The following is a 20,780-nucleotide window of genomic DNA, read 5'->3' as shown; positions in this document are numbered from 1 at the left end:
ACCAAGAGTAAGTTTTGCAATATCATCCTTATTTTCCAAGTTTTAAAACCTTACATTTTGCAACATTGAACTGTCATCCCCACTCCCATGCCCATTCACTCATTCTATTCAAGTCTTCTTCTAAGGCCATAACTTCTGCTCTACTCCTCACAGCACTATCGTTCATCAACATTCATTATGACCTCTATTCATTGCCCAAATTACATTCTCTCAGCCAAACACAACTCTAACATTTGGTCTTACACACACACACACCCACACCCTGAATATAATAGAAAATTCATGTTTCACACACCTCTTCCCTTCAAACCTCCACTCATTCTCTTACTCTCCCTCTCATTCATTTCACACTGTCTCTCATCCACTTCACACTGTCACTCATTCCCTTGTCACCTTACTCTAGCTTTCACTCACTCTAATTAGGATGAATGAAATGAAGATAATCTGGGAAAACTGATGCAAGTAATAGTATAAAGGTGATGAAGATGATATTTATTGTAAAAATATTGTATTCAAATCTAACTAAAAAATTAAAAGGAATCCACTAAAGTCAACAAGGATATGAATAAATAATACTGTCTTGAAAAATCCAGATATATAAAAATAACTGCAAATAATTGAAAAGCATAGAATACATTTTTACAATATTTATTTTTAAGAATTTTACAAGTCCTAAATTTGTTTTCTAGTTAATGAGAAATAACCAGAGTACAAACAGAAGTTATAAAATTTTGATCTCAAGACAGCAATAAAGCAATTCAACACACAGAACTATAAGTATGCAAAGTGCCCATAATCTACACAGATAAATGCTGCTGCTGCCATTGGAGTAATTAATATCAAATTATTTTCTTATTACTTCTGCACAGGTCATAATCCAGAATGTGTCTATGTATATAATGTAAATTTAATGGGTACTTATTCAAAATACCTATCAAAGATCATAATGATGTTATATACTAACTAATATGACTAATTTTTATGAAACTGTTTCAAGTTCTCATGAAAAAATAATTTGAAACTATAACAATTAAAAACAAATTTTATATGTATATTTCTTTATTAACGCAATTTTTTATTTTAAAGATTTACAATAAAATCAAAATGATAAGCAAAATTTACTTTCTGTATAATACTATTTGGCTGACAATTTTACCAAACATTGCCCATTATCTAGAATATCTGATATTGAATCACAATACACATTTTGTTTACTAGGTAATCCTGCAGATTTATCTCCTGCCTTTACAAGAGATGCCCACACTTCACTAATTGTAGGTTTTTCTCCGTGAGATTTTTTATGTGATGATAATCCAGATTTGTTTATATAACCTTTACCACAAGTGTCACACCTAAATGAGTAATCTCCTTTGTGAGTTCTCATATGTTCCTGAAGGTGGTCCTTTCTTTTTATGTAAATTCCACATTCTGAACACCGATGATTCTCATAATTATTCCTTGTATCTTCATTATGTGTCTTCATGTGAAGGGTCAATGACCATTTTTCAATAAAGCCTTTGCCACACATATTACATATATGTGGACGACGACCAGTATGTATCATAGTGTGCCTTGTAAGGTGGTCTTTTCGAGAGAATAGCTTTCCACATATGGAACATGCATAAAGATCTTCTCCTGTATGCAGCCGACTATGAGTTGTCAAATAACCCTTACAGATAAATGCTTTATCACAAACTGAACATTTATAATTTCGTTCTCCAGTATGTATTCTTGTATGGATAATGAGATTCTTTTTACACTGAAACGTCTTACTGCAGAATGAGCACCCAAATTTTTGTCGCTTTATGTCACTAATTTCAGGATGATTAGTTGCTGTGTGTTCTTTTAGTTCATATTTTAGTACAAATCCCCTTCCACAAATAGTACATGTAAACGGACGTTGCTCCTCATGTCTCAAAGTATGTTTCTGAAATACTTGCCTATCTCTAAAGCTATCCCCACACAATAAACAGCTAAATGGGCGCTCACCTGTGTGTACTCTGATATGAGTTTTTAAACTGTTGCTGCGCTGAAAAGTTTTCCCACAGATGGAACAAAAGTATGGTCTTTCTCCCGTATGAATTACATTGTGCTTTAAAAGATTTGATTTATCAGCAAAAGATTTTCCACACATACAGCATAAGTATGGTCGACTATCACTGGCTGTTCTGTTATGTTTCCAGAGGTTAGCTCTGTTTTCAAAGTTCTTACCACAAACAGAACATAAACATTGTTCATCTATGGAGTTTTGTTTTTCATGATCCATTATGGGATATTTATCACTGGACCTCTTTCTACAAAGGGAATAAGTACAGGGATCTTCTATTTTTATTTTGGCACTAGTGCTAGAACTGGAATCCACTGGTAAAACAGTAGTTTTGCAGTGAGTCTTCTTTCTTGAGAGTTTAGGTAATGGTGTTTCTTCTGGATGAGCTTTTCTCCAATGACAACTATATACTGCTTTAGTTGAAAAAGTTTTCTCACATGCTTTGCACTGATACAATGGTTTCCCATTGTGGGATGAATGTTGCAAATGCCATATTGTAGTTGTGTTAAAAGTCTTCCCATACATGTTACAAGTATGTGGCTTATTATTTGCATGTGTCCTCATATGGATTTTGAATGTGGTGCTATTTATAACTTTCTGACAGATTGGGCACACTTGCGAGTAATTACCTGCTTGTTTCCTAAAACAAATGCCACTTTTCAGAAATGTCTTTTTCTGAATCAGTTCTCTGTCTATTTCATGCATGTTACCAATATCATGTGGGGACTCACTTAGTTTAGTTTCACAGCAGTAATCCAAAGATTGCTCCAGCAGTTTATGATTCTGCTTACTAATTCTATGGTAAACAGCTGGATCAATGGAAGTTGTATTTCCTTCTGTTTGCTCGGTAATAACACATTCCAAAAGATCACCTGGATCAAACTCTCCTCCTATCAAGAATAATATTTTAAAAATATTATAATACTGGTAAATCAGTAATAAATTACTCAATCTAAAAATTAATCTGCACATATAAAAAAGTGACAAATTATGGTACTCTCCTGACCTTATGGTTTTGAGTTTTATGTTTTCAAATTAAATGTTTACATTAAAGGAATTTAAATATGATATTTCAATTTTTGTGCTAGATGCAAACAAGTTTATAAACACAATGCATTTTGTTTGTCTCCTTATTCACATATATTGACTAGTAACAACAAGTGCTATCTTAATGCTGCTGATGTACTGTATATTACATATACAGTAATTTACTACTTAGTAGAGTACTGTTAATTGAATTATATTTAGAAGTCTTTAGGTTCCATAAATGATGAGTTGATTTTGGTTTTGATGATGACAATGCTTCCCATTTCTCTTCTTCATTTGAGAAGCCTTGTGGTGCTCAAATGATTCAATTTTTACACCTGACCAAGGTCTTGAATACTGGTTTCATCATTCTCATGTGCGAAGATGATCATCTAGTGAATTTTAATGCTATCAGGACATTGCTGCTCAGCTCCTGGCATTTTACAAATCCCAATGTTGATCAACCTTGAAATACCGTTCTCATGTTTGGGGTAGTGCAATTATAATTCTTGGAATTCCTATTAGGTAGATTGGCTAATAGCTGACCCTTCTTTCACAGACTCCTTCCAGTCATTTTTTTAGATACTTTCAAGAGTGCTACTCTCTGAAACTGGCAACTACTATTACTGTGCTTTCCTGTAATCATATGAGAATGTGAACAGCCACAGATTAACATCCATGAATAGTTATCTCCAAGCATATCAAACCAACTCCTCATCATCATCTTCCTCCATTCCATATGCCTCTGTTGGTTAAAACAGCCCCAATGAGTTTAACCAACAGCTTTTCAAGAAACTTCTTAGTGAATTCCTTCTTTTTTCCCTCAATTACATGCTCATATATGGCACTCTTGTGTTATAGGCTTTATGATGTCTTGTGTGTTGGGGGGTTAATTAAAAAATTTTTCAGTACTTTTGATGAATTCAAAACTATGCTATACTTAAACAGATGCCTATGACATTTCAAGATTAGCAAAGTAGATACACTTGGAAATGCAACGATACAGTGATTTGTATATATTCACAATGTTTTACCATTTTATTTTAGAATACAAAATTACACTAATGGGTTCCAAAAGATAGAACAGGGGGGAGGGAGAAGGACAAGAGACCATCTCTTAAGGTTTTGCAAGGAATTCAGGAATATGGTTTATACATGGAGAGTGGTGGCCACACAAAATTAGTATTATTTCAGGTCTCTATGGAATTAAAAAACTCATCATGGTAGATTAAATAAACTCTCTGCAGGCCACAAAACATATACCTCATCTTGAATACATTAGCATATATGCACTCACCACCTACTCTGTCAATGCATTTATTTATTAACTCTCCATGAAAAAAATCTATTTCTCACTTCCTTACTTCTCTGGACAAACTGTATGACTCAACACTTGGCAACATTAAATTGATATCCCATTCATCTACCCATGTATTAATCCATTCGTATTCTGTTAAAGCAAAAAGCACACCTGAGATCTTTGCTATTTTAGCACCATCTGCAAACAACTGAATATCTCTTCTCAAATACCAGTGATTAGATCCGAGCACACTAATCCAGATCAGGATTTTATACAATGGAATCACCACTCTTCTTTCTGTGCTGGTCAATGTCTGCAATGTTGCAGCAATCCTCTGGGTTACCTTTGTGATATGTCTCCCCTACTTCAAATTTCTATCAGTATCACCCTATGATCCCTTGCCTTTATTTCCTGTAAAACATACTTCCACCAATACAGTATGCAGCCTCACATCGGTGGATCCCAAATTTCAAGCCCTTACATTTAGTTACATTAAACTAACATTCCCATTCCTTTGTCCATCTGCCCAGCTTATTCAAATCTTTCTGAAGAGCTGCCATATGATACTATTACTAATAACTCTTCCCAGCTTCACATCATTGAAAACAACTGAATAATATATCCCCTCTCTACAATCCACTGACGACGTCAATGACAATAAAGGTTAAACAGCAAATGTCCCAGCACCGACTTATGGTACCTTACTTGTGACCTTCTGCTTCCTTGATGCCACTTCCTTAAACAACTGGTAAATTATGTGGCACCCTGTCAAATGCCTTTGTAATTCCAGAAAGAAAAAAAAAATGGCACCTTTCCCTCATCAACAGCTCTTGTAACTTTATTATAAAAGGCAAGCACATTACTGAAAAACAATCCATGCTGACCTGCACAGAAAACATTAGCCTCATGTGTCCAATGCTATATGTGATCTCTCACTCATTTTTCCTAAAATCATAACTACAGAAGAAATACAAACTGGTCTATAGTTTGACACTTCCATTCTATCAGTATCCATATGCAATGGTACTATCTTACTCTCCTTCCAAACCTTGGGAACCTTTTCTGTGGCTAAACTTTTGCTGAAAAGCCAGGTCAACGAAGCCATCAGTTTCTTAGCAAGTTCTCTTAAAACATGGCAAAATCCCATCCTGTCCCACTGCCTTAATGACAATTTTTCACATGCACTTCAAAGCCTTAAACGCTGTCTCTCTTGTAATAAAACCTACTTTCATTCTGTTTAAAGTTACTCTTAGATTAACTCCGTGTATGCATCTTGAATATCAAAAATGTCAAGTTCTTTTTTGTTATCTTCATTTAAAACACTGTTCTTCCAAGATGTCATCTGTCCATTCTCCTCATTTTTCTCAAAACTCAAATTTATAGTATCCAATTTCAGATCCAAATTTTATTTCTAACCCAGCTATCATATCCATATGTTGTTATACTGGCTTGAACACCACATTGTAAATGCTAATTTGGCTTTTGGTTGATTTCTCTTTCCAGTTAGATTCCATAATTGGAATCCAGTAAGACTGGATTCCAACTATGCCAGCCTGTACTTATTCTGTTATCTACCTCTGTATTTATGCTGGTTATTTAGTTCCCTAACTATATATTGAAGTATTACTTCCAAAGCACCATGATGGCAATCATCAAAAGAGATGCCAGACTATCTCCAGACAGCAATATATTTTATACCTCAACTTGAAAATATTCAGGATTAGTTCAAGTGTGTGAATTTTTTTATTGTTGATTTTTATACCAAATTTGTCACAACAGTTATTTACTCTGGATAAAGACTCTTGAAAATCTATTACCAGAATTATCTAAGAGAATACATACTCACCCACACCCCCCACACAGACTAATTGATTCGGTTTAATGACATGTTTATAATTATTAACTGACTTAAACACCGAGAAAAAATATAAGAGATTTAATAAGGTTTCACTACTAGTTTCATCGCAAATGCTGACTTCGTCAGGTGAATACAGTACCATGGAGAAAACATTTTAAAAAGATATTGTACTTTAGACAAACACAGAGTTTAGAACAAGTAGTAAGTAGTTGTGTTTGGTTATTTGAAAGACAACTACTACTTGTTCTAAACTCTGTGTTTGTCTAAAGTACAATATATTTTTAAGATGTTGTTTTCTCCATGGTACTGTATTCACCTGATGAAGTCAGCATTTGCAATGAAACTAGCAGTGAAACCTTATTAAATCTCTTATGTTTTTTCTTGGTGTTTAAGTCAGTTAATAATTATAAACACGCACACACACACACACATATATATATCATCATCAGCCATTGTCGATCCACTGCTGGATGAAGGCCTTTCCAAGATTACTCCAAAAGTCTCTGTCTATGGCTCTCCTGCAAATCTGATGCTATCATCAATCCACCGTGATTTAGGTCAGCATTGTGGTTGTTTTTCCTCTCGTGGAATCCAATCCAGTACTTCTTTTGTCCATCGTTGATCTTGTCTTCGAACAATATGCCCAGCCCATTGCCACTTCAGATGTTTCACTCTTCCTATGATGTCAGAGACTTTAGTTTGATTTCTTATCCAAGTATTCCTTTTGTGATCCAATCATGTGATACCAAGCATACTTCTTTTCATAATAAATTGTGTTGTTCTTAATTTTTGAATTTCCTTTGCATTCAGTGTCCATGTTTCACAGCCATAAGTCAGTACAGGAAGAATACACTGATTAAAAACTTTTCTCTTCAGGCATAATGGTAGTTGGCTTTTGGATATTGAATGTAATTTTCCAAATGCTTTCCACTCAAGCATTGTGCACCTTTTAATTTCATCCATGATATTTTGTTCCAATGATATCTGTTGTCCTAAGTATATGTAATGATATACTTGTTTAATTTCCTCATTATTGATTTTTATTATTTCTGGTTGGACATAGCTATTGAATATAACTTGGTTCTTCTTTAGGTTTATCTTTAGGCCTGCTGTTTTGCTAGCAACTTGGAGTTCATGGATAAGAGTCTGTAATTCATGTGCAGTTGAAGTAAAGATAACTATGTCATCTGCAAAGCGTAAATGGCTTAAATATCTTCCATTTATCTTCAGACCTTTCCCTTCCCAATCAAGAAGTCTGAATATTTCTTCTAGGCACGCTGTGAATAATTTTGGAGATATTGTGTCACCCTGTCTTATACCTCTCTGTATTCCCACAGTAGAAATGTTTCCATTGAAATGAAATGCTGCTGTGGCACTGGTATATGCTGGTGCATTTGTGTTTCGTAATGCTTTAAGTCTTGCACAAGTGAATCAAAGGCTTTCTCATAGTCAATAAAAAAACCAAGACATACTGTGCCATACTAAAGGTTACAACATTAGCATTTACATAAAATTATAAACAATATGTCTGTACAAGAATCTAGTTTCACAAAGCAGCAGCTATAGATAAACAGAACTGCTGCAGAGAGCACAGCAACACACAAGGTCATAGGTTATTACAGTAGTGCAAAAATTGTTAACAATATAAGTTAATACACAAAATACGAAACACTAAGCCAAGGAATCAATATCTACATATATGTAAAATTATAATAGATACTTTTATAGCAGTACAAAAATAGGCAAAAGGGATTATTATATAATATGCATGGATGAAAATTAAATTTAGCAATGTAGTATAAACTGAATTTAGCAATATATATAAACAGAATTACTATAAGGTACACAAATAGACAAGGTGTCCTACAGCACTACATGATTATTCGAAAAATAAAGGTAAATAACATGCATACAAAAAATTTATGTTTAACAATGCAGCATCTCATATAAAACAAAATTACTGCGGAGGCTTCAGCAGTACATAAATAGATAACAGTACAGGTTAACATATGTATATACAAAACAAGTCAAGGAAAGCAGTATCTACATATTGTAAGATGACAACAAACATTATTATACTAATACTAAAAGAGTCAGAAAGGAATTACTATACAGCATATATGCATAAAATTTAAGTTTAGCATTATGGTATTTATATATTAACAAAATTACAACAGGGTGATACAAATATACAAGATCAAGGCCTATGGTAATACATAATTGGGCAGATTTAACCTAATGAATAATATGTATGTATAAAAGTTAAGTTAAGCAAAGCAGTATTTATATATAAATATAAACAAATTTATAGTCAAATGGGTTTGTACAAATTCTTTCTAAAAAATTAAAAACATCATTCATGCTCGAGTCTGCTAGCATTTCCCTGAGTGTATATAGCTTGGTCAGATAGGTGAAAATTTCATTCCTCTCTCCTGCAAATTTTTAACAATCTACCAGAATATGATGAACAGTGAGATGTGTGTTGCATTTTTCACATGTGGGAGGGTCATCAGCTCTCACTAAATGAGAATGCGTAATGTGACTGTGACCTATGCAGAGCCTAGCAAGAACAACCTCCTCCCTTCTCTTTGTACGTTGACTAGAATGCCAGTGTCTAATTTCAGGTTTAATGTTATATAATTTGTTTGTTAATGCTTCTTGCCATGTTGACTCCCACTGATCAATTAGCATTGATCCTGTAAGCTATCTGTAGTCTGTATATGGAACCAAACAGTATGTGGAGAAGGTATGAGCTGATTTAGCAGCTGCATCTGCAGCCTCATTTCCTTTAATTCCGATGTGGCTGGGAATCCAGCAGAACTGAACATCAAAATTAAGGATTTTCATTTTGTGAAACAGGTGTAGCACCTCAAAGTACTGGATGTGGATTATACACAGGAGAGGAGAGGAGATTGCCCACCTAAAGAGCTCAATAGGTCTATAAATTATACACTTTTGGTAGCAGTTTTCTTTTATATGTACAAGTGCAAGCTGAATGACATGTAACTCTGCTGTATAATTACTGCAGTCTGGTGGGATCCGATTTGCGATAATAATGTCAGGAAACACAGCCGCACAGCCAACAGAGGTATTAGTTCTTGAACCATCAGTATAGATGGGTAAGAAATCAGAGTGTGCTGCTCTGTGTGCATTAAACAATTGCAGGTAAATGGATGATGGGGTATAAGATTTCTGTAGCTGACAAAGTGAGAGGTTGCAGGATGGTGTGCAAACCTGCCATGGAGAATACTGTTATTGTTTAGTGTAGCTAATGTTGTCAACATTTATACTAACAGCTTGCAGAGTTTCTTTAACATGCAGACCAAAAGGATGTATTTGATGTGTGTGATATTGAGCTTCCCAATGCAGAGAGAAGATACTATTCCATGGAGTAGATGGAGCTGTTAATAATTGGTTGATTTTTATATAGAGGATATTCATAGATATTATCTTAATATTAACCCTACCATAGAGATGATCTTTGTTTGTAACAATTATTTTTAATTTATTTCCAAGTGTACCTATATTTTTTTAAAATTTTTTAGATTATTTTTACATCAGTTTCATCTTTCTCTGAAAAATTAAAAAAAAAATTTTTTTTTAAATATATAACCTATATCTAAACAAACTTTTAATGCTTATTCCTAGATCTTAAAAAATAACGTGATTCCTGAGGATCATTATTTACATTCTCGGAAGAATCACTAGTTTCAGAATCATCTGATGCTAGAGATAATTCAGAATTTTCTCCTTCCAATTTACTATACTTACTATTATTATTATTATTATTATTCAGGCCTCCAAGGAGTCAAAAGACTCATCGAGGGAGGTCCTTCCTAAGACATAAAGTCTGTCAAGACTCATCGAGGGGAGGTCCCCCCCTGAGAAACACAAAGTCTATCATACCACTCTTTAAACTCACTGACCGTTCTCGCTCCCACCACTCCATCAGGCAATGCATTCCACAGCTCAACCACCCTCCACACAAAGAAACCACTCCTTACCCTCTTGCTCACAGTTTCCTTTCGTAACTTCCAAGAATGGCCTCTTGTCATCACTCCTTCGCGCTGTTCAACCAAGGGAAAGAACTCCCCAGTGTCAACCCTGTAACCACCTCTCAACAGTTTAAAAGTCTCAATCATATCGCCTCTCATTCTTCTATCCACCAAACTCTGCAGTCCACATTCTCTCAGCCGATCCTCATAACTATCCTTGTACAGTCCTGAAACCATCTTTGTCATCTGTCTTTGTATCCTTTCCACAGTTAATTTATCCCCTTCAAATCCTGGGGACCAAATCTGAGAACAATAGTCCAAGTGTGGTCTGATCAGAGACTTATACAACGGAATGATAACCCTCTTATCTCTGCAGGTCAGTGTCCTTCTCATAATAGCAGCAATCCTCTGTGTTACCTTCACCACCTTTGCAATATGTCCCCTAAACTTCAGGTTTCTATCAATCATCAACCCCAGATCTCTTGTCTCCCCAACTTCCTCCAGTATAACTCCTCCCATAGAGTATGCAGCATCCCATCGATGTTTCCCAAACCTCAAGACCTTACATTTTGCTGCATTAAACTGATATCCCCATTCATTTGCCCATCTATCTAGCTTATTCAAATCCTCTTGCAGGGCTACCACATCTGCACTATTACTAATAATCCTTCCCAGCTTCGCATCATCTGCAAACAACTGAATATCCCCTTGCAATGTCATTGATATAAAGGTTAAACAATATAGGTCCTAGTACTGAGCCCTGTGGGACCCCACTTGTAACCTTCTGTCTCCTTGAAACTGCTCCACCATACACAACTCTCTGATACCTATCAGACAGCCAATCCTGAATCCAGTTGACCAATCTGACATCCAGACCCATGTGTTGCACTTAAATATCAGCTTATCATGTGGCACCCTGTCAAATGCCTTTGCTAAGTCTAAGAAAATTGCAGTATATGCCTTTCCCTCATCTAATGTTCTTGTAACTTTATTATAAAAGGCTAGCATATTGCTAAAACAAGAGCACCCTTTCACAAATCCATGTTGACTCTCACAGATAACATTACCCTCATCTGCCCAGTGCTGTATACGGTCCCTCACTACTTTCTCCAAGATCTTAACAACTACTGATGACACATAGACTGGTCTATAATTAGACACTTCCAGTCTGTTACCACCCTTATGCAATGGCACTATCTTACCTTCCTTCCATTCCCTGGGCACCTTTGCCAAAGCCAGACTTTCATTGAAATTTCATGTCTATATTTTTCAAATATTTCATTTAAACTATTTGAATTATGCCCTAAATCTTCAGAATCATCACTATCAGAATCAAATTCTACAGATTTCTGAGATTCTTTATTCTTATTAACTAAATTAGAGGTATTTTCACATTCCTCTGGCTTACTTAACTCTATGTTAACTAACCTATGATATTCTGCTATAATTTCATCAATGTTAGAGTCAGTTTGATTATCATCACTCTTATATTGTACATTATCTGAATTATGTACCCTGAGAGTTCTAAAATTTCTTGCATTAGATTTTGTTTTACCCAAATTAAATTTTCTCCTTTGCTGTGTATTTGAATTATGAGCTTTAAAACTATTCTCTTTCCCATTATTTGATTGTGAATGAGATGCACAATTAGTACTAGGAAAACAATGCTCATCTTTCAATATTTTATTCATATTGTCTCCTAATGTAACTAAATTTCTACTCCCTAAAAAGTACCTTTTTAACCTATCAGAGTGTACGCTTAAAATTTTACTAGGATTTTTGACATCTTGAATCCTAAAATTCACAGGAGAAAATTTGTCTAAAATTCTATATGGACCTAAAGCTTTCCTTCCTAATTTCCCAACTCTTTTTATACTAGATTTATCATCTAACAGTACTAAATCACCTGGTGCAAATGACTTATACTTTCTAAAACGATTTATATACTGCCTACTTTTCTGAGAACTTCATTCTTTATTCACCTTATGAATAACACGAATTTTAGATTTTTCCTCATCTTGATTAAAATGGTTATTCCTAGACGATTCATCATCATCAGATTCTAGAGATCTAGATAAGTAATAAGCAACTATATTTCTTTTTCCTGGAATATAAGCCACATCAATATTGTGGGCACTGGAACCTACAGTTCCAGTGCCCACCTAATTATACGTTGATTTTTATCCTTCATAGTACTTAGGAATGACAGAGGCTGGTGATCAGATCTTATTTGAATAGGTTGTCCTAACAATAAGTATCTAAATTTTCTCAATGGAAAAATTATTGCTAGTGCTTCCTTCTCTATGGTTGAATAATTCAATTCTGGACCTGATAATTTTCTACTTATAAGAGCTACTGGCTTAAAATCTTCTCCTTCTTTTTGTTCTAGTACAGCAGCAATGCAATCATTTGAAGCATCAGCAGAAAGATAAAATACTTTACCAAACTTAGGATAAATGAGAACTGGAGCTTTAGTCAATGCCAGTTTTAGTTTGTCAAATGCTTCTTGTTGAGCTTTACCCCCAATTGAATTTAAAACCTTTCCTTGTCAAGCACACTATGGGTCTCAATAGCTGTGAATAATTTGGAATAAATGTCCTATAGAAATTTAACATGCCAATAAATCTGCAAACTTGTCTAACTGTTTTAGGAGGTTTAGCTGATAATATGCCTTCTACATTTGACTGAGTTGGCATAATTCCTTTGCTACTGATTTTATGACCTAAATACTCAATTTCTTTTAGGAAAAATTGGCATTTAGAGCACTTTAAAGATAGATTTGCCTCATCTAATCTCTTTAAGACATTCCATAGGATTTTACAATGGCTATCTCGTAGACAGGCTTATACGTTGGTTATGCATTATTAAAACACTTAAGGAATTGAACAACGTAGTTAAGGATATAAATTAAATTATACTTTAATAAATATTTTCCGATATTTCGGCAATGTCACATTGCCATCTTCTAAAGGAACTTACAAAAAAAGCGCATGCACGTAGGCACTACAAACACAGTAACTGGGAATGAAGAGATGAAGCTATTGTTCTCCTAAAAGTCCTGATGGTGCCCTCTAGCGGGCTAAGTAGGTGTTCTTGGCCGTTGGGCTGAAGGTCTGCTGATGTAAGCCTCCCAAATTTGGGGCAGTCGCATACAACCAAATTTGTTGAGGTTTGGAGAATTTCTTAGGGCTGAGGCTGATTCCATAAATAGTCTTTCGTATTTGTATTTGCTACGGTGTATTACAGTAGCTTTCTTCCACCGTATTCTGTGGCGTGTATCCAGAGCATGGTCCGCCAGACCAGAATGGCTGTACTTGTGAAACCGGATGTAGTCCTTGTGTTCAGAAATTCTGATATTCGCTGTCCTGCCTGTTTGGCCAAAGTAAGACAGATTACAACTGCAAGGGACCTGGTATACACCAGGTAGGTCTAGGGGAAGTGGTTGGTCTTTAGTGGAGCGGATAAGGGATGTCAGTTTTCTGTAAGGTTTGTAACAGGAGGTCAGGTCATGCTTTAAGATTTTGGTAATTTTTTCCGAGGTGCCTCGGATGTAGGGGATGGTGATGGATTTAGAGTAATCCTTGTTGTGGAGGGGGGGGGGAGGGATCTGTGGTTTGTAAGTTCTAATATTTTTTGGACTTTTTTTGGGGGGTAGCTATTGGCTGAGAAAGTGTTGAGGATGTGATTTAGTTCAGTGTTTAGGGCCAAGTCGTTTGAACAGATAAGTTTCATACGATAAATTCAAACGACCTGGCCCTAAACACTGAACTAAATCACATCCTCAACACTTTCTCAGCCAATGGCTACCCCCCAAAAAAAGTCCAAAAAATATTAGAACTTACAAACCACAGATCCCCTCCACAACAAGGATTACTCTAAATCCATCACCATCCCCTACATCCGAGGCACCTCAGAAAAAATTACCAAAATCTTAAAAAAGCATGACCTGACCTCCTGTCCTTTAAACGTTTCCGGTTTAAAGGAAATCACCCTCTTTTAAGGCATTTGTTGTAAACTGTTGTTATGAATTCGACAAACGCTCTTAGTAGTATATCGCTGGTTATTCCATCCTCTCCAGGAATTTTACTTGGATCCATATATCTTAATACTGACTCGATTTCTTTAGTTGTAAATAAGTCATCATTAGGAGTATCTATGTCTGTTTTCATTCTTTGTCTGTAGGTTTTGTGGATTTCTTCATCTGTTGATTCATTATCATCGGGAATAAACTTGTTGATCATAATAGCTGCAGTTTCTGCTAAGTTTTTAGTGTAGGTACCATTTGTTTACTTGATGGTTGATAATATAGGTGTTGACTTATTCTTGCTTGCTGCTAATTTATATATGCAATTCCAAGGATTCGATACGGTTGAAACAGTACAGAATTTTTTCCATGCTTCTGTTTTCGCATTTGTAATTTTGGACTGATAGCTGTATTTGGCTTTATAGTAGTTCTGTGTTCTGTTCTCTCTTAAATCTTGGTTATTGTATGTTCTTTGATATAGTCGTTCAAGTGCATTAACATTTTCTTAGGACTGTTAATTTGGCATTCCACCAAGGTACTGATTTTCTTCTTTTGATATTTAGCTTCTTGGTTGTCTGAGTCTTTGGTCGCTGGAATTTTTCAGTCCTGATGAAAGCACATAAGCAAGGAAGTCTATATCGGCTTGTTCTGATGCCCAGATGGCTAGGTTCTTGTAAAGCTGAACTGTTGTTTGCTGATCCCATTAAAGTGATGTTCTGAGATCAGGCATGAAAATTTGTTTTTTAATACTTCAGCAAATATCTCTAGATTGGTTTTATTGGTGAAGTATTTGATGTTAATGCAATGGTTTGTGTTGTTTATCCTGTTTATATTTTTGTTACTGATATAAACTTGATATGCGATGATCAGAATAGCTTTCCTCTTCTTCGCATTTCCATTCAGAAACCCAGGGTAAAATAGTGTTGTCAGTGTCAGATCAATGAAGCTGCTTCCTCTGATATTTTCAAATGATGGAGTGTTACTGTCATCATTTAGTATGTGTAGGGAGTTTGATGCTACGAACTCTTCCAAATTTTTATCTCTATTGTTTGTGCTCTCATTAAACCATAAAACCGAATGGGCGTTGCTATCTATTCCCATAATTAAGCCATGGGTGATGGTAAAATCCACGATGCTGCCGAATTTTTCTAAGTCATATTTTATGTCAGTGTGATAGTTTAGATATATACTTGCAGCAAAAGTTTTAATTCCTCTGTACGTAATTTCAATAAGTACTGAGTCCTCGTTGCTATGCTGAGAAATTAATATTGCCTCGACTTCAGGGTTAACCATGAGTATTGCAGCTCTCTTTCTTTCAGATCCTTTGGAAAATATTTTAAAATTACTTGGAAAGCCGCATATTTTGTTGTTGATGTTGTAGGGTTCTTGTATTAATGCCAGTTCTATACTTTTTCTATTTATGACTTCTGTTAAGTTATTGACAGCCTTGATAGAGTGTTGAAGATTTATTTGAAGGCATGACAGGGAAGTAGTGCTGTTTCTACAAGCTTTATTATTGCTTTCCATAATCTATGGTTTGAATTTTGAGCTGTTTGTAGTAGTTGTATGTCAAGCAGTCTTTGCTTAATGCCACGTGTTTGCAGTTGTTTTTGGTTTTGGCATGCTTGTTGTGATTTTGGCAATTTATGCAATTCATCTCACACTTATTTCATGGGCGCTCGCTGAACTTATGTTCTTTAGCGCATAATGGATAGGTAGTTTTTCCCCTGTAGTCTTGTGTATGATGGCGAAATTTAATGCAGTTAAAGCATCTCAGAACGCTTAAGTAGTCTGCGCAATGACAAATTCTCCATAGGATTTTAACACTGGTTTTCAGTAGTTTGGTCCTCACCGTTGGATCGACTTCTATAATCAGGTTTCTTTTGTTCGATTTTTTATTTGTCATGATAAATTTCTGTGTCATCTTTGTGTCGCCAATGAAGAGTTCTTTGTTCTGCATGCAGATCGAGTCTATTGCATTGTTCGTATCAATTTCACTAGGAATATCATGCATTATCAGCCTTGGAAGATGTTCCTTACTGGGATTTGCTACTAATGTGTCTTTGCATTCCTTAGATATTTCATTATGTAGCAAGTCTATATCGGTCTTTTCTTTGGATTCAATTAGCACTCCTCTGTTATTAATACTTTTCATTTTTGTAATTCCAATTTTAATTTTTCTTTTATAAGATTTTTGGTTTCTTCGCTGTTTAGTTGAGCTATGGGTTTGACTATTAATTTATAGCAAGGAATGTTTTCAGATTCGTCTTTGTTTTTAGCATTATTTTTAATGACTTGCAAGTATAGCTGAGGTAGCCTGAGCTAAGTTAGCCTGTCCCTGGTTGTTTATAGTAGTCTGTTGTTCTATCGATATGTTAGTTGTATTTTTCGTTTTATTAAATACCTGTGTTAGTTCGCTCACTGCAGTTAATATGTCATTTTTAAAATCAGTTCTTAGATTGCCTCTTACTTTGGCAATGTTACGCAGTAGATCTAGGGCTTTTTCGAACTCTAATTCATCCCATACTGCCATCTTAATGTTACTAAAAGTTGTGTGTGTTATAGCTTTCCTATTGAACTGCTATGCTTTCTAAGATACAAAGTTTAAGATAGTGTACTTACAGTTTTTCTGCTTGTTCCTAGAAGTGATGCTTCCATTGAATTCGGCTTCAGAGGGTTGTTTCTTGTGTCCTTTGTACCTCCCAGTGGCAGCAGTTAGGGGGGGGGGGGTGTTAGCCCTTGTGGTAGCAGCTAATCCTATTATGACCGGTTGAAGATAGCTGAACAATAGAGAGTCTGACCACAGCAGTGTTCAGTTCAAAAAGATGGAATATAATTTCAGACATACATGCTTAGAGCTATGAAACTATAAAGTAAATTACTCACTGTACGAGCTATCAGTCGATACTAGATACATCCAGTTTTTCTGTTCAATACCACACAAAATCAAAGTAAAAGTAGGAGTGATTTCGGGCTGTTCGCATCCAAGCTTGTGCCTGTTGTCAGTGTATGTATTATTATTAGGTGACACCTCCAGGGAGTCCAAAGACTCATTGATATATAAAAACTCATAAACTCAGTAATATTATTATTATTATTATGCCCTTTATGGAGTCGCAAGACTCATTGTGGTAGGCTAATACAAAGTCTATCATACCACTCCTTTAACTCATTCTGCCTGCATGTTCACTACCCTCTCTGGCAATGCATTTTGTGCTCCTACCTTTCCATGCAAAAAACTTATTTTTACCCACTACACCAACCTGCTAGGGATTGCCCCCTTGTCCTTGCTCTTTTCTCTCATTCTACCATATGAAAAATCTCCTCAGTGTTAACACAATAATAACTCTTCAACAGCTTAAATGTCTCAATCATACCCCCCCCCCCTTATTTTCTACCCACCAAACTCTAGTCTGCATATCCTCAGTCTGTCCTCATAATCAACATTGTATACAGCCTTAATATCATTTTTGTTATCTGTCTCTGCACCCTCTCCAAGGTTACTTGTGACCTTGTGACCAAATCTGAGCACAGAAATCCCAATGTTGTCTGATCAAAGCTTTATACAATGGGACAACCACACTTATCTCTTATGGTCAATGTCCTACTCAACAATGCAGCAATCTCTGAGATGTCTTCACAACCTTTGCAATACGTTCTCAGAATTTCAGATTTCTATCCACAATCACTTGAGATTTGATATCAGTAAGAGAGTAGTCTAATGAACCGAGAACAGTATATTATTATTATTATTATTAAACAATATGAGGAAAACGAATTCATTAGAAGGTGAATGACTAGTAGTGTAACAAGATATCACAAACTGCTTACTACGTTAATAGAAACTGACTACAGGAAATTGATCTCTTGTAAACAGAGAATGTTTAGAGGACATAATACAAGTCAAAATAGCTCATCAGATTACTCAGATTTGAAGAACACCCTGCAAGCAGGGATAGGGAAGTTATTCTCTTTATAAGGCCACATTTGAATTACTGTACTTAATTTGGATTACAGATCAGATGTATTTACCTGGATTCCTTGAAAGATCTTGATCACTTGCCTCTAGATCTCCCCCCCGCCCCACACACACATATTGTGGCAAGTCTATAGAATTCTACAAGGAGAGACTGAAGGTCTGTGGGCTACAGCTAGTTGGCTGGATTAAAAGAGGTGATATGATAGAAACATATAAGTTATTAAAGAGATTTTATATGACTGATACAGAAGACTTTATTTTTTCCAGCAGCTGACTCTGCTGCTTTCCATGCTTTCCAAGCAAAAAATACATGGCAGGAATTGAGAGGATAAGGGATCACACCACAAAAATTGTGTATGAGTGTGGTTAGCAAAGGTGTATGGACTAGATTTTTGCTTGGAAAGCATGGAAAGCAGCAGAGTCAGCTGCTGAGTTCTCACAGAGAATTCTCAGACATGAGTTCACAGAGAAATATGATAGGTATTGTGTGATTCATATTAGTGTGGGTCTACCACAATGAGTGAGTCCATATGGATGCATGAGAAAATATTAATAAATATACCGATGACAATGTTCTAATCATACAGGAGGAAACAAATTCAAGCTGCATACCACTACTAAAAACTAAGACTATAAACATCTGTAAAATAAAAATAATGAGAATAAGCAACCACAAAAGAAAACTTGATCCATACTGATACACTAGAAAGTGTATAACTTACAGGCTAGCACAGGCATTACATAATCTGCAATGAATGGCCTATCCAAAACCTGGAAAGTAACAAAATCCTAAGCAAATGAATGTAAAACTCTACAGTATCATCATTTAAACCATACCCTTCATAGTTCTGAGGCCTTAAATATTAAGAGAAAAGAAAGTGTCACCAAAAATGAATAACATTAATTACACTGAGGGAAAAAAAAAACTTTAATGAGGAGGAAACAACCATAATGTACATTTGTTGAGAATGTGCTCTAATAGTTCTCCACATGACTCTGAATAATAGAAAAGTGAGATCAGCAGGAAGACCCAAAATCAGGTGAATTGAAATCAAAACAATGAAACAGAACTTCTCATGGAGATCTGATATCAAGTAACAGAGGAGTCATTAAAGAGCCTGTGTTTATGGAAGACTCAACACAGATAACGCTGCTGGAGGGGGGCGAGGTGATAAAATGCAATTCATTATGGTAAAAGCAAGAAAGTGAAAACTATGTTTAATATGAAAAACTACTGATATGACTGAAAAATAATAAATGCAGCGATAACTTAAGGTTCTGAATATAATGATTTCGCAATAATAACTAATGATTTATTCAAATTTAACAAACTGCTATCAATGTTACACCTGTCAAACCAAAGCATGGCAACTACACATGACCTCAACTAAAATTTGCAATAGCTATATATATATATATATATATATATATATATATGTGTCATCAGTTCCAGTTTCCATAAATATTTTTTCAAATAGGTGCTCCTTACCACCATTAAAAATTAAAAAACTGTTACTAGACGGCAATTCCCCCTCCTTTTCGTTGTATAGAATTTATGACTACTATTGGTAGTTTCTGCAGACAACTCAGATTTTAGTTTTGTTTTGATTGAAACCTCAACATTACAAGAGTACAATTTAGTGAAACAACTAATTTTTAAGTCAGTGTGTTCTCTTCCTAAAAATCATGTTTATTAACTTTATGTAAAAAAAAAAAAGTGACGCCGAGCTAACAGAGGATTAAAAGGATGACACTTTAATTAGAGTCCCACTAATAAAAGGAGGCCGACTTATATCAGACTTACCTTTAAATTCAGCATTTCTTTCACCATCACTTTCATTTTTCACTTCTGCACATTTTGTTACTACGTTTGCTTGTTCAGGAATTATAAACTCAATATTGCGATCAGTAGGAATTCGTGAAACTGTAAGGTCATCGATCATTCTTCGGCTTGGATCTATACTTCCGGTAACATTTTCTGATTCTTACCTTTCAAAATGAGTGCTAAACCTTTGGAACATTCCATATGCTGTTTCCACAACAAAATGAGTAAGACTAACTGAGCTCCTAGTTAGAAGTGGGATAATTATTATTAATGCACAACACCTCCAGGGAGTCCAAAGACTCATCAAGGGAGGACACCTAATCAACAACTCTCCGTTTCCACCGACCGCAACTACTTTCATCAGCTATGGCTGTACGCCAATTATGATCACAAAGTCCATTTGATATCTATTGGATCAGGATGTCATTATTTTTTTTTATTTTATTTTTTTTTTTTATCCGTGGTAGATTGCGAAACCAATGCAGTTGTTTTTTTTATATACCCTCCCTCGATGAGTCTGTGGACTCCCTGGAGGTGTCAAATAATAATAATAATAATAAAATTCCGCTACAAGTTTCGTAATCAACTGTTGATGCAGAAATTACTACAACACATACGATTACGCTAGGATTGCCTACGTCGAAGTGAAATTGTAGCAAGACAGAATCCTCAAAATATGTTAGAAAATGTATTGATAATAAATGCTTTTTTTTTTTTTTTTCAATA

The 20,780-nt window shown here is 35.3% G+C and overlaps 1 protein-coding gene across 2 annotated transcripts; it reads right to left on the bottom strand.

Annotated features, from left to right (window-relative positions):
* Positions 1 to 647: 647 nt before the first annotated feature.
* LOC150101076 (uncharacterized) lies at positions 648 to 20,521 on the bottom strand. 2 transcript variants are annotated; one of them, XM_090401609.1, is made up of 2 exons: positions 20,034 to 20,521; positions 648 to 2,937 (listed from the first exon to the last, which is right to left on the bottom strand). In XM_090401609.1, the coding sequence occupies exons 1-2, from the start codon at positions 20,170 to 20,172 to the stop codon at positions 1,136 to 1,138; spliced, it is 1,941 nt and encodes a 646-aa protein (XP_090257735.1). In that variant the 5' UTR covers positions 20,173 to 20,521; the 3' UTR covers positions 648 to 1,135. The 2 variants fall into 2 exon arrangements, with proteins under 2 accessions (XP_090257735.1, XP_090257736.1); XM_090401610.1 differs by lacking the exon at positions 20,034 to 20,521 and adding an exon at positions 16,873 to 17,214.
* Positions 20,522 to 20,780: the final 259 nt, after the last annotated feature.

Source organism: Typopeltis vanoorti, chromosome 12 (genome assembly GCF_054136105.1).
Source record: "Typopeltis vanoorti isolate ZY-2024b chromosome 12, IOZ_Tvanoo_1.0, whole genome shotgun sequence".
NCBI lineage: Eukaryota > Metazoa > Arthropoda > Arachnida > Uropygi > Thelyphonidae > Typopeltis > Typopeltis vanoorti.
Note: the sequence above shows the minus strand (reverse complement) of the source record. Positions and strands in the feature narration are given on the sequence as shown.